General features: G+C 59.3%; 2 protein-coding genes across 4 annotated transcripts in view; one reads left to right on the top strand and one right to left on the bottom strand.

The window, feature by feature from the left end:
* Window positions 1–638: 638 nt before the first annotated feature.
* On the top strand, window positions 639–7,780 carry TNFAIP8L1 (TNF alpha induced protein 8 like 1). Of its 2 annotated transcripts, none has more exons than XM_027666651.1 (2): window positions 639–690; window positions 6,414–7,780. In XM_027666651.1, the coding sequence occupies exon 2, from the start codon at window positions 6,416–6,418 to the stop codon at window positions 6,974–6,976; it is 561 nt and encodes a 186-aa protein (XP_027522452.1). In that variant the 5' UTR covers window positions 639–690; window positions 6,414–6,415; the 3' UTR covers window positions 6,977–7,780. The 2 variants fall into 2 exon arrangements, with proteins under 2 accessions (XP_027522452.1, XP_027522451.1); XM_027666650.1 differs by lacking the exon at window positions 639–690 and adding an exon at window positions 3,717–4,031.
* Window positions 7,781–9,856: 2,076 nt separating this feature from the next.
* Window positions 9,857–13,959, bottom strand: part of MYDGF (myeloid derived growth factor) — a 6,163-nt gene continuing 2,060 nt past the window's right edge. Inside the window, exons 2-6 of one of the 2 annotated variants that reach the window (XM_027666648.1) lie at window positions 13,087–13,137; window positions 12,161–12,222; window positions 11,765–11,846; window positions 11,098–11,170; window positions 9,857–10,720 (exon numbers count right to left, since the gene is read on the bottom strand). In XM_027666648.1, the coding sequence (XP_027522449.1) occupies window positions 10,641–10,720; window positions 11,098–11,170; window positions 11,765–11,846; window positions 12,161–12,222; window positions 13,087–13,137 (348 nt within the window). In that variant the 3' untranslated portion in view covers window positions 9,857–10,640. The remainder of the gene's footprint in view (window positions 10,721–11,097; window positions 11,171–11,764; window positions 11,847–12,160; window positions 12,223–13,086; window positions 13,138–13,959) is intronic. The other variant, XM_027666647.1, reaches the window with a different exon arrangement.

Below are 13,959 nucleotides of genomic sequence, written 5' to 3' on the forward strand. Positions count from 1 at the left end.
CCCCCCCCCCCCCCGTTCTAACGGGACCGTCCCACGCGCGGGACCCGCGGGGGCGCGCCCGCCCCGGCCCCGCCCACACCCCCGTCCGCGCGCGCCCATTGGCTGCTTCGTAGCAAGCCCCGCGTCGCCATTGGCTGGCGCCGCCCGCGGGACACGCCCCCCGCCCCCCTCCCGCCCCCGCCGCTCCCGGGACCGCGCGGGACTTGGAGCGACCGCGGGCGGGAGGGCCCGGGAACCGGGAACAGGGACCGGGAACCGGGAACAGGGACCGGGAACCGCGAACAGGGAAGAGGAACAGGGAACAGGGACCGGGAACAGGGAACCAGGACCCAGGCACCGGGAACCGGCACCGGCATCGGGCACCGGGATCCGAGAATCGGGGACAGGCACCGGGAATCGGCACCGGGAACTGGCAGCGGGAGCCGGCATCGGACATCGAAGGCCGGGCACCGGACATCGACACAGGGCACCGGCGGCTCCACCGAGGACCGGGCACCGGCTCCGGGCACCGGGCACTGGGATCGGATCGGGGAGCGGTCACCGGTACTGGCTGCGGGGCCCCGCCGGGCAGGGAGAGGAGCCGGGGGAAGCGGGACCCCTCGCCCCGCCCCGCCCCGCCCCGGCCCGGCCCGGCCCGCCGGGGGCACCGGAGCGGCCCCGGTCCCGGCACCGCCCTCCCCGAGCAGGCAGGTAAGGGCCGGCCGGGCTCTGCCGCCCACCGAGACCAGACCCCCTCCCCCGGCACCTCCCGGCACCTCCCGATACTCCCGGTTCCCTCCAGCCCTCCCGGTATCCCTGTTTCCCCCGGTCCGTGGGGGCGGGAGCTCCCGGTGCCGTCCCGTTTCGTGCTGTGTCCCTCCCTCCCCGGTGTCACCGGGCACCGACGTCCCCACCCACCCCCCTGGGAGCCCCGAGGCTAAAGGAGGGTTTGGGAAGCCCCGAGGGGCGGGAGCTGCCGGGTGGGCAGAGCCCGGGGCCGTTCCCGGCAGCCCCGGGCCGTGCCTCGGTTTCCCCAGGTGGATAAAACACGGGGAAAGGGCGATTTCCCCCTAAATCCAGCGGAAATCCGAAGGGAGTGGGAACACCACCGGGTCCGGTGGGTGCTGGTTAACGGGAGAAGGCACCGGAGCCCCTGTCACGGGGCCATCACAGACCCACGTGCGAGGGCAGGGCCGGGTGCCCCATGGCAGCACTTGGCTTCGGGCATTGCCAGTCCCTCCTCCCCTCCCTGCGCTCCAGAGGATGAAATTCCTCCATTCCCGCAGAGACTAATCCCTTCGGAAAGGTCAGATCCCACCCAGAGCACGAGTTGGGTGAAAAACTTCCCAACTCTGACCCACCTCCCTCTGGAGCAGGGAAGGATCTGGGCCATAAACATTCTTTGCTGAGCCCAAGCCCAGCACGGGATCCTGATTGTCCCGTGGAGTTTTCTTCCCTCCTGGAGCGACTTTGTCCTCCTGATCCCGGGGTAGGAAGCATGTGATGCCCCCCGGCCCCCACCGTGGGCCGGACAGACGGAAGGATGGTGGTTTGGCCTCAGTTTCCCCTCTCCCACCCTCTGTTTTCTACTTCCCCATAAGTCCCTGTCTGCTCTGAGCGAAGGGGAAAGGAAGTTGCTGCCAGAGAGAGCAGCTTGATGGCAGCTGGAGAAAGAAAAGGAGGAAATGGAAGGCGAGACAGATGCTTCAAAATAACCCCCCTTCCTCCTCCTCCTCCTCTTCCTCCTCTCCATGAAATAAACCCCCTTCCTCCTCCTCTTCCTCCCCATTCTTTCCATAAAATAACTCCCATTCCTCCTCCTCCTCTTCCTCCTCTCCATACCGCAGCTGCCTCCCCCTGGGGCACAGCAATCCCAGGGGAAATTCCTTGATACGCCACTAGATCCTCAAATCAGCCCCCCAGGATCATCCCCCACCCCCTCGCCCATGTGCCAGGATCCCATTCCCACGGGAAGCGCCGGCTGGATTCACCACCACCCACGCCCGGGGTTGGCATCGCCGGAGCCCCCTCGGATCGGCCGCCCGGCTCCTTGCACAGACACGTCGGAGCCGCCGGGGCGGATCGGCATTCCCAGGCAAAACCAAAAAAGCTTCTCCTCCTTCCCGTAGGTGCATCTGTGCGGGAAGGAGACTTTGGGATGGAGGAGCTCAGCTCCCAGAGGTGTTGGGGCGGTGATCAGTGATGGGGTCGTGCCAAGCGCTTGGTGCCAGTGTGGTGCCAGGCCGTGGCGATGCCCCGCGGCATTCCCGGCCCTCGCTCTGGCCGAGGGTTCATCCCGGCCTTGCCAAGAGCTGAGTTTTGCCTCGGGAGAGGTGTTTACTCAGCGGCTTCCTCCCCGGCCTCACCCCGCTGGGCACACACGCGCCGGATCCGTGGGATCCGTGTGTCAGCCCGGCGGCTCCGGCTGCTCTTTGCACCCATGGCAACGTGCCTCGCACGGCATGAGCCCTCCCTCCTCCTCTCTTCCTCCTCCTCCTCCTCCTCCGCTCTCCCTCCACTCTCTCACTGCTCTCCCAGGAGCCGGAGGGGTCACGGATGGTGGGGACAGGCTGGCAGAGCTCTCCGGTTACTTCCCGGCGCTCCCACCCTGTAATCCAGCGCGGCGGCGTTTAATTAATTAATAGGGGTTGGAGTGGGTGGAAAGCGATGCCGGGGGACGGAGCAGGATCCTATCCACCCCCTTGGCATTTAGCCAAGGATTCGGGAGGAATGGGAATGCTGGGGTTGCAGAGCCAGAGGTGTTTTCTGAATCGGTGGGAGGAAACAGCCTGTGGGATGGAGGGAAAACCAGGGAGATCTCCACTATTAAATGTTTATCCTGGTTGGGAACTGATGTTTCCGTGTTGGAGGGAACTTGTAGCAAGACACTACGAGTTCCTATGGCCCTGGTGAGGAGGAGGGGAAGAGGAAAAGGAGGAGGAGGAGAAGGCAGAGGTGTCTCTGCTCTGAGCTGGAGCTTTGCAGAGCCTCCCCCTCTGCGCTGCTCCATAAATTATTTAAGTGCTTTCCCTTTCCTGCATGAAATATTCACCCGCTGCCAAGGGAACTGGGGAAATTTGGGAGGGGGGGGAGCCTGCTGGTGGGAACCAGGTGATGGGGACAGTCAGGGTGAACAGTCCTTTGGGACTGGTAGAAATGATAATTGGGATGGTGTCACTGCTGGATTTGGCCCCTTTCCATAAAGGGCCTCCAGCTGGTGCTCACTTGGCAGCTCTGCCGTGGCGAGTGCTGGTGCCACCGGCGCCAGGTGCCAGCAGGATGACGGGCTCTCATGTTCCCCTCAAGCTTTAATTGATGCTTGTGCCCAAAATGGTGTGGGAGATATTTTTGGGGGTCCCCGGGGGCTGAGGTCACAGGCAGGTGTTGGGTGAGGTGCTGTGGGTGCCGTCCCGGCGCGGTGAACACCAAACCACCGGCGGAGGTGGCCACGGCACGAGTCCATCCCCAGGGGAGCACACCCGTCCCACGGCGGGGACACCCTCTGTGTCCTCTCACGGGACATCCCAACCTCCACACCACTGCTGAGGGCTGCAGAACTCCCCCCCCCACACCTCCAAAATGGGTGGAAACCCCCCCGAAAAGGGCCGTGACTGTCCCCGAAGCCACCGTGGGCACCGCGGCCCCGCCGCGCTCTTCCGGAGCTGGGAGGGGACTCGGTGACAGCAACACCCGGCTGCTCCTTTTCGGAAGAAGAAGCTGTTTTTTTGAGGGCGTTTTCATTAAAAAAGAAAAAGGGGGTGGAAAGGGGGGGGGGGGGCAACCCAAGCCCTGAGCCGGGCTGGAAACTTCAGCGACAGGAAGGAAGCGAAGTGGGTTATTTCAGGCTCGTGTTTGCTCCTCGGGGCAAGACTTGCCTCTTCCGCGCGCCGAGAGCAGCCCCTCCGCGAACAATGGGGTCGCGGGGCCCTTCCCGGCAGGAAAACGGCTCGTTCCGGTGAAAATCTCCCTGTTGGTGCTGAGTCAGCAGGTCCCAGTGTGGTGCAGAGGGTGCCCCGTGAACCGTCCCGGTGCTGAGCAGGAGCCAACGGGAGGTGAGCTTGAGTCTGCTTGGGGTTTGCAGGGGAGCGACCTGTGGAACAGCTCACGGGAGCTGGTTGCATTTCTGGGGTCCCTGTACCGCTTTTGGGGTCTCTAGACCCCTCTGTGCCTCAGTTTCCCTCAAGAGCGATGCTTCTCACCCCAGTTCCCAGCAGGAAAGGGCTGTAGGCGGCCGGGTGTTGTTTGCTGCAGGGAGCAGAGGGTTGATCCATTATTCCACTTGGCATCTGGGAGCTGTGGGCAGCTCTCAGGAGATGGCACTTCCTATTTTCTGTGGGCTCTGTAGGTGGTTTGCTCTTGCTTTATGGCTGCGGTTGCCCAGTGTGGGAATTCCTATTTATCCAGGGCACCCCACAGCCATAAGGGAGGAGACTTCAGGGTGACAAAGCCCTGCTCCTTCTGGAGAGGATGCCAAAGGAAGTCCCCTTAGAGCCAAGGGAGAGAAGATGGAGCCACGCTGCCTCTTCCCACCCTGCCCGTCCCTCCGGGCTCGGCTCCGGAGGCACCTCCTGGACTCAGCCTTGGAATTAAAAGGGCCCGACCCACCTGGAAGCTGCTGTCACACAACCTCTGTGTTGTCATTTTTGTCTTGTCCAGTGCAGGAGCCTCAGCTCGAGGCTCCCACTGGCACAAGTCAACGCTTTCCCCCTGAAGGAAGCGCTTCCAAAGCTCCGTGTTTTTCCTGAGGGCCGTAAATAACGCTGCAGGCGGCGGCTCACGCGGCGGCTCCGTCACTGCTCCCGTAATTCACGTCCCCACAGAGCCTTGGCTGCCCTTGGGTTCAGGGAGCTGGAGGCTGGAAGATGCTCGGGGAGTCGGGGCCCATCACAGTTGTCCTTGCACGACTGGCTGGGTGAGCCTTGGCTCCACAGGGAGCTGGGATTTGCTCCTGAGAGCCTGGTGTGTGCTCCAGAGTGGTAGGAGCAGGATTGGGGGTCTCCAAAGGGGTCTGGGACTGGATGGCAGCTTGGCCTAGGGGAGACACAGAGCTTCCTGTGATGGGGACAGACCCAGTTCTACACCAGAATCCCAGAATGGTTTGGGTTGGAGGGACCTTAAAGCTCATCCAGTTCCACCCCTGCCATGGGCAGGGACATCTTCCACTAGCCCAGGTTGCTCCAACCTGGCCTTGGACACTCCCAGGGATGGGGCAGCCACAGCTTCTCTGGGCAACCTGTGCCAGGGCCTCCCCACCCTCCCAGGGAAGGATTTCTTCTTAATATCCAGTCTAAACCTGCTCTCTATCCGTGGCCAATTTATCCCCATCCATCCTCACACCGGCAGCCTCCTTTAGCTGAAATATCTCCTCTCCCCTCCCGGGGGATGTATTTATAGCCTGAGCCCATCCCTTCCCGCTCTGCCAGGCTGTCCATGCCATGTGCAGCCTCTTGCATAAGCAGCCCCAGCTCTGCCCATCCATCCTGGCTCCGGAGCCGGTTGTTTTCCCGCTGTTCTCGCCTCCCTGTGATTTGTAGCTCTGCGGTTTCCCCGGGCCAAGGCGCCTCTCCAGGGTCGGCAGCGTTTTATTCCGTCACGGCGGCTTTGAGAGCCCGATCTGCCCGAGGTGATGGATTTGGTCCCGCCGGGATGCGGGAGCGGGGCTGTAGGTGAGGGCTGTAGGTGAGGGCTGTAGGTGAGGGCTGTGTCTCGCTGAATTATTCACCTCCGTGCGACGCCAGAGGGAGTTGAGGCAGCGGCAGAACAAGTCCGAGCTCGTGTGGGTGGATGAGGGCAGTGCCAGGGAGAAGGGCTCCCACACAAATCAGCGGGTGCTGCAAACCGGCCGCGCCGCTCCGGCCACGCCGAGTGCCGGGGTGGATGTGGCACGAGGCCGCGGGGGTGACTCAGCTGTCACCTGGGCTGTCCCCGGCTCACCCCGCAGGAAGTGAGTCAGGGTTTAAGGAAGGAAAAATGTTGAAGGGATGGGGCAAGAGCCCTTCCTGCCCCGGGAGCGGGGCGGTGCCGGGCGCAGGAGGGAGCAGGGGATGGAGGGTCACGGGCAGTGCTCAGGTAGGGACACCTCGCTCGCTGTCGGTTCTCCACAGGGGTTTTGGGAGAGGGAAGGTGGGAACACCCCTCAGCTCATCCCACCATCCAAAGCCGGGGTGTGAGCTCAGCTCTCGCCTGCCCTGGCACCCAGCAGCTGCCTCGGTCTGGCTGTTGGCTGGAGGTGCTTTTTCTACTGCCAAAAGGCTGCGTGGGAAGGTGAGGAACGATAGAGCTGTGGAGTGGTTTGGGTTGGAAGGGACCTCAAAGCCCAGGCCTGTTCCACCCCCTGCCATGAGCAGGGACACCTCCCACTAGCCCAGCTTGCAGGTGATGTGGGGATGGATGCAAGGCATGGTCTGACCCCTGTGTGCCTCTTGCCCTCACAGAGATGGACACCTTCAGCACCAAGAACCTGGCCCTGCAGGCCCAGAAGAAGCTCCTGAGCAAGATGGCCACCAAAACCATCGCCAACGTCTTCATCGACGACACCAGCAGCGAGATCCTGGACGAGCTGTACCGGGCCACCAAGGAGTACACCCACAACCGCAAGGAGGCCCAGAAGATCATCAAGAACCTCATCAAGATCGTGATGAAGCTGGGCGTGCTGTACCGCAACGGGCAGTTCAGCCCCGAGGAGCTGCTGGTGATGGAGCGGTTCCGCAAGAAGGTCCACACCTTGGCCATGACGGCCGTCAGCTTCCACCAGATAGACTTCACCTTCGACCGCAGGGTCATGTCGGGGGTGCTCCTGGAGTGCCGGGACCTGCTGCACCAGGCCGTGAACGGGCACCTGACGGCCAAGTCCCACTCCCGCATCAACCACGTCTTCAACCACTTTGCGGACTACGAGTTCCTGTCGGCGCTCTACGGGCCCTCCGAGCCCTACCGCACCCACCTGCAGAGGATCTGCGAGGGGGTCAACAAGATGCTGGAGGAGGACAACATCTGAAGGCTCTTGGCAGCCGGGCTCTGCCTCCTGGGAGGGTGGAGTGGGGCTGTTTGCCTGCTCTGAGCACGGCCAGGCTCGACGGCCCCCCCTCCTCCTCTGCAGGGCTCGCTCGTTTTCCCCTCGTTTCTACAGGAGACTGAACACCTTGACTTTTGCCCACCCCTTGCCCAGGGGCTTCAAAGCCCTCCCTGCGCTGGGCTGAGTCCTCTCCAGGGGATCCTGGGATTTTGGGCTCCTGCTGTACAGTTTGATTTCCTTTGCCCACCAAGTGTCCTTAGCTCAGAGTCCGAGGAGGACTCTGAGCCTTGAACTCTGTCGTAACCCTCTGGGGGGAAAACCAAAGCAAAGCCTGGTGGTGTGGAACACCTCTGAAAGGGGTGTCTGAGCAGGTGGGATGTTGCTGGCTGTGAGACCCCCTTCCTGGAGGGTTGTGGGGCTCCGTGGTTTTCCTTCAGCAGCTCCATAACACTGTGGGAGCAAATCATGGTCCAGAGTGTTGCTGCCCAGGATGGGAAGGTGTGGGCTTTGCTCTCCTCAAAGACAAGTCCCTGAGAGGATGAGGATCCCACCTCACCTGGACAAGGGAGCTGCTCCTTCCCTGCATCCCAGGTACCATCCAAGCCCCAGCTCCCCACCAGCTCCCCATGACTGTCACGGCTCTGACGCCGCCCTCGGTGGTTCTCCAAAGTTCTCCGTGGGATTTCATCCATTTTCCACGTTGTCTGAGTGATGGTTGTTCTTTTTTTTAGCAAACTCTGTAGCCCTGATGAGTTATTTAAATAAACTCACCTGTTTGGCCTGGGAGCTCCGTGGGGTTGTTCCAGCAGTGGGTGACAGCGATGAAATGAGCCCTGGGGACAGCTGGGTTTGTCCTTTGGTTGGTGGTGACCTGGGGTTTGTACTCCCTGGCTCCCTGGCTGGGCTGTCCCTGCTCTGTGGCACAGCAGCTCCTGGATTTTCATGGCCAGAGCTGAACCAGTGGAACAAACGGGGTGTTAAACCCAGCATAAAATGGCAGCAAAGGTCTGGGATCCTGGGGGGAGCAGAGAACTGGGGGTGTTCAGCCTGGAGAAGGATCCAGGGAGACCTTAGAGCCCCCTCCAGGGCCTAAAGGGGCTCCAAGAGAGCTGGAGAGGAACTTGGGACAAGGGATGGAGGGACAGGACACAGGGAATGGCTTCAAAGTGAAAGAGAGGAAATTTAGATGGGATATTGGGAAGGAATTCCTGGCTGTGAGGGTGGGGAGGCCCTGGCACAGGTTGCCCAGAGAAGCTGTGGCTGCCCCTGGATCCCTGGAAGTGTCCAAGGCCAGGTTGAAGGAACCAGTGGAAGGTGTCCCTGCCCAAGGCAGGGGGTGGCACTGGGTGAGTTTTAAGGCCCCTCCAACCCAAACCCTTCCAAGATTCTGTGTAATCCCGCACCCAGCAGACACCCACACGTGCTCCTCTGCATCCCCACATCCCCTGGCTGCTCAGCCAGGAGCCAAAAAGCACAACCCTGACAGCAGGAGGCCGTGGGCGACTCCGCAGAGTCGGATCCGGGCGCGTTGGAACTCTCGGAGCTGCCGCCGCTCCCGGCACAATGATCTCTGCTCTGAACACTGAAAACTGCCCTTTTAGCACACAAGGCACCACACAGTCTCAGCTGGCCTTATCTCCACGACCTTCTTGTGCCTCCTGTTCCATGGGATGTGTCCAGGCACGGGCGGCTGCCGGAGCTCAGAGCGGCTCCGTGGCTCCCGCTTGCCGCTCCCTCCCCACCGCCGGCTCCAGGCACTGATAACTTTCAGCCTTGAAAGATTATAAATAAAGAGAAATCAAGCCCCCATCTCTGTCATTTCACAGCCCTGGCTCCAGCAGTCACAGACAATTGCGTGGCACAGCTCGGGGGTGGAGGTAAAGCACATTCACAGGACCCACCTGGGCGTTGGTACCAGGGGGAAGTGGCCTCTGAGAACAATTCCTGTGCTCCCTGGGCTGGTGGCAGCTGTCAGGTGTGTGCTGGAGAGGAGCCAGAGCAGGAAACCACGGGCAGACGTGGTGAGATGGGGCTGAGGGACACGCTGGCAGCCAGAAATGCTTTGCTGGTCCCTTCTCAAGGTGCGTTTCGGTGCCAGCTGCAAGATGCTCCTCGGACACATGAGCCCCACTCGTGGCTGTTCCCTTTGTCCCCATGATTTCCTACACCCCAGGTCCACACTTAACCCCCCCAAACTCCTGGCACCAGCTTCTCTTCACATCCAGGTGTCTGAGCTGAGCCTTCTTCCCCACAGCAAACACCCACCTCACCCCCAAATTCTTCCCTTTTTGTCCCAGGGAAGCCCTGGAGAGCAGATTTTCTGCCAGAAGAGCCATCTCACAGCCTGGGCTTCCCATCCCAACCTTGGGAAATGAGTCCCTTTGCTCTGGTTCCTTCCAAGTGACTGGTTTAAACAGCAGAAGGGTCAGAGACCTGCAAAATGCAGCTCAGAGCACAGGGGGGAGCACACTGGGGACACTCCTGGGCCCTGCAGGTCACCCACAGGTCCATAAAGTGACACACAGAGGAGAAAAATGCATTTCAGAACAGCCTGGAGAGCAGAGCTCGTAAAACCCCCAGTGTAAAGCACCCCCAGACTGCCAAAAAAACAGGGAACTGCCCCAAAAATGGGCAAAGCACCTACCAGTGATCACGACCATCAAAAGGGATCAAAGGTGACAGTGCAAACTGACAACTGCAGCAGCCTTGTTGTCACATGCTGGGGCTCTCTTTGGCTGGGCAGAACCCCCCCCAAACCCTCTGCAGCCCCCTCAAAATTCCCGTGGGCTCCTCCTGGCAGAGCAAACCCTGAAGGTCCATCCAGCTGGGAAGGGCAGGAGTGAGAGAGCAGAGCAACCTCAGGCCAGAGCACGCTGCTTCATTGCTTTATTTTGTGCTGGATTTACACAGGAAAGGAATTGCACATTCCCTGTTATTACTCTAGGTAAGAAAAAAAAAATCACTTTTCTCGTAGGTATAAAACAGTCCTGTGGTTGTGCTGGAAGTGCTGCTTGGATTGATTCCTGGTTGTGTCAGAATAAGCTGCTCTGCCTTCCCCCCCATCCAAGCCATCCCAACCCAGCTCTGGCAGGTCCAGGGCATCCACCCCAGGGATGATCTCTCCATAAAGAGTCTCAAGAGAGCTTTGGCCAACTCCATCCTCTCCTCCTCCCTAAATGAATTATTTCCTCCTGCCACGCTGGTGGAGGGAGAAATCCCATCTCCCCTCCAGAGGCTACAGAGTTAACAACTTCCCTTCAGCAAACCCTGCTTAAATCCAGCCACTCACTTATCTTCCTGCACTGCTCTTCCCAGCAAGGGAGATAAGGAGCCCCCCGTGCCACATTCAGCAGATCAGCCAAGCAGGAAGAGGGCCTGGAATGGCTGCCTGTGGATCAGGAATCTCCAGGGAGGTTTCCAGCTGCAAAAGCACGTTGTTACTCCGACACAAGACAGAATTAAATGTGCCCTCTCACACCTCCAAGCCCCATTTGTGTCGGACCCCAGCACGTTTCAGTATTGAAAAACAGAAAAGTTGGGCCAACCCCAAAAAGAAAAATAGAACACCCCTCAGTTAAACCAGGAATCCTCTGTTCCTGCCACGTTCTTCTGGCCAAAACACCCTGCCCAGGGCTGGCCTCGGGGGTCACAGCTCGTCACGGGGTGTTTTTGCTACAATCATGAGCTTGGACAGTTCGAAACGGAACTTGCCTTCCCTGTGAGACACTGGAGAGAGAGAGAGAGAGAGAGAAACAGAGAACAAGCACAGGATCAACAGATGGGAAAGCACGAACAAAACAGCCCAAAAAAAGCACAGAGGCACGAACAAAACAGCCCTGCTGGGTCCCTTCCAGGGTGGGGAAGGCAGCGAGTCTGGGCACTGAACTTCCTCCTCCTCCACGTGACGGGCTGGTGGGATAAACCCTCCTTCCTCCACCTCACTGAGCTGGAATGGGAGCCCCAAACCCCTGCTGCCAGTTCTCCAGAGCACTGCACCCCTGGCACTGTCCTCCCATGCACTGTCACCTCTCAGTGTTTAGGATTTAAGCTTAAACTGCCTCCCACAGCACCCCCTTCCTCACACGGTTCTCTCCCTCACAGACCTGTTGTTTCAGTGACTTCAAACTCTTCCTGTTTCAAGGGGATGTCGTTCTGGGCACCCACAGCAGCTTGAGACTGAAACAGGAAGGAAGAAGGTGTGAGAGGGTTGAGGCAATCCGAGGAGTTACAGCGTTCAAACCGAACAAACAGCAGCACATTTTGGGGGAAAAAGAATAAAAATAAATACAAAAAAAAAATCTAATCTGGGAGCTGTGTGGAGCGAAAGACTTACGTCCACGAAGGAAATCTGCAGGAAAATCTCTGCCTGTTTTTCCATTTCCTATTAAAGCCCAGACTGGTGTCCTTGGGGTGATGGAAAACCTCACCCCTAAAGGCTGGGAAATGGAAGAAGGAGGCAGACAAAACCACCCAGAGAGGTTTTATTTACTTTGTCACACGCGATTTGTTGAGGTAATCCAAGACTCCTGCTTTGCTGTGCCTTTTGGAGCCCCCCCCTTCCCAGTAAACCCACGGATTTGAGGGGGCAGAAACACAGTGGTGCAGAGGAGCCCACCTGCAGCCCTTCTCCTGCCTGCCACCAGTCTCTAATTCGGGATGTGCTGGAGCACATTTCATTGCACAGATGTCTAATAAATGTTTTCCGTGCCTAATTCATGTTTTATAGCAGCCTCCCACACTCCTGCTTCCCAGGGATCAGCTGGGACTTACATAAGCCATGGCATACTCTATCTTGGCTCCTTTCACTTCAGCTTTAAACTGGGTAAAGAAGAGATAAGACTTCCCCTGGGGCCTGAAACGAGAAAGCAGAGCCTTTGTCAGCGGCAGAGAGGGTGGAGGTGCAGAGGAGTGAAGGATTCCCAGCTCCCTCCCTCCCTCCACAGCCACCTCTGGATCTCCTGCAGCTCCATCCAGCGCTGAGGGTGGGAGAGGGGGACACAGAATATTTATAAACCAACACTGGGTGAAGATCCCAGCAGAGCCACAGCACCCCTTGGGAGAGGAAAACCCCCCCTGCTGGGAGGCAAATCCACCTGGGAAGCAGAATCCCTGTCCCACATCCCCCCTGCCTGGCTGCTGGTTTGGCTGAGGTTACACAGAACACACCTCCAGATGGAGCAGGAGAAGAGCCCGTTGTCTTCACTGATCCCAACGTTCATCTGCCATTGCTGCAGAGGGAAAGGTCCAAACAGTCACTGGGGGGAAGAGCCTTGTGCTCCCTGCATGGCCCCGGGGCCATTGACCCCCCTCCAGCTGCAGGATGAGCTCCAGCAGCCCTAAAATAACACAACAGTCCCTCTGGCACCAAGCTCAGGGCCTGGTGGCTCTCTGTCCTCTCCACAATTCCATCAGTGCTGTCACAGAAAGAGTTTAAAAGTCTCATTTCCTTTTAGGCTAAAAAATGAGGACCTGGTTGAGACAAGAGTTGCTGATAAGAAAGTGCAAAAAAAAACCTTCCAACCTCCCAAAGGAGACAGGAGTTACTCCTGCGAGGTCCTTCCCACCAACTGGGGCGTGAAAATGTCACTCCCAGTTCTCCAGAGACATCCAGCACGGAGATTTGTTAAGTCACAGAATCCCAGACTGGTTTGGGTTGGAAGGGATCTTAAATCTCATCCCATTCCACCCCCTGCCATGGGCAGGGACACCTTCCACTAGCCCAGGTTGCTCCAACCTGGCCTTGGGACACTTCCAGGGATGGAGCAGCCACAGCTTCTCTGGGCAACCTGTGCCAGGGCCTCCCCACCCTCCCAGGGAGGAATTCCTGCCCAATATCCCATCTACCCCTGCCCTCTGGCAGCGGGAAGCCATTCCCTGTGTCCTGTCCCTCCAGGCCCTTGTCACAGCCTCCTTACAACACACAAAGGACACTTTGGTGCAGGGAGCAAATCCAACACGTTCCACACAGTGCTGGAAAAGGTGCAACCACCCTCCCTCACAGCTCCCTGTTCCTGGAATCAGCTCTTCCCAAAGGAAACCGGTTCCCTCCCTCTGTGCAGGGACTGGGGAAGGGCAGGGTTTGCCCAGCTCACCTCATTGGTCCCTCCCTGGGATGAGTAGGTGAAGGTGCAGCTGTAATCCCCCTGCCAGGAGAGAGGGACGTGAGCTTAAGCAGGACCTTCTCTTCCACAGAATCAAGGAATTCTTTAGGTTGGAAAACACCTCTGAGACCATCGAGTCCAACCATTTCCCCAGCACTGCCAAGGCCAACACGAACCCCTGTCCCCAAGTGCCACATCTACCCAGCTCTTAAATCCCTCCAGGAGTGGGGACTCCACCACTGCCCTGGGCAGCTGTGCCAGGGCTGGACAGCCCTCCCCATGGAGAAATTTCCCTAATATCCAACTAAACCTCCCCTGGTGCAACCTGAGGTTGCTCCCTCTCGTCCGGGGTTTGGGGTGCAGCCCCTTCTCTTTGCTGAGCCTCCTCCCCATGGAGACCTTCTTTCTTTGAGACCCCCTTCCCCTGGCAACCCCTCCCTGCCCTTGGGATACTTCATCCCTTTGGAAACCCACCCCTGGGGACCATTATCCATGGCAGGCTGCCTTCCCTGGGGACCTCCTCGCTGCAGAGATTGTCCCACCTTGGGGATCTCCTTCTGCTGGAGACCCCCACTTGGGGGGACTTCAAGTCCTTGGGGACCCCCGTTTCTGTGGGGGTTCCCTCCCTTCCCAGGGGACCCCTCTTCTCCCTGGGAGCCTCCTGCCTTTGGCGGTTCCCTTCCTTGTGGTCCCCTCTCCTCCCTGGGGACCCCCTCCCCAGTCCCTCTGGAGACACACCCTCCCTTGGAGACCCCCTTTCTCTGTGGGATCCCCCTGCCTCAGGAGCCTTCCCTGTGGATCCCCCCTCTTCCATGGCACCCCCTTGCCCTTGGAGCCCCTCCCTGAAGACCTCTGGGGGACCCC

This window comes from Corapipo altera, unplaced genomic scaffold (assembly GCF_003945725.1).
Source record: "Corapipo altera isolate COAL_440 unplaced genomic scaffold, ASM394572v1 193, whole genome shotgun sequence".
NCBI lineage: Eukaryota > Metazoa > Chordata > Aves > Passeriformes > Pipridae > Corapipo > Corapipo altera.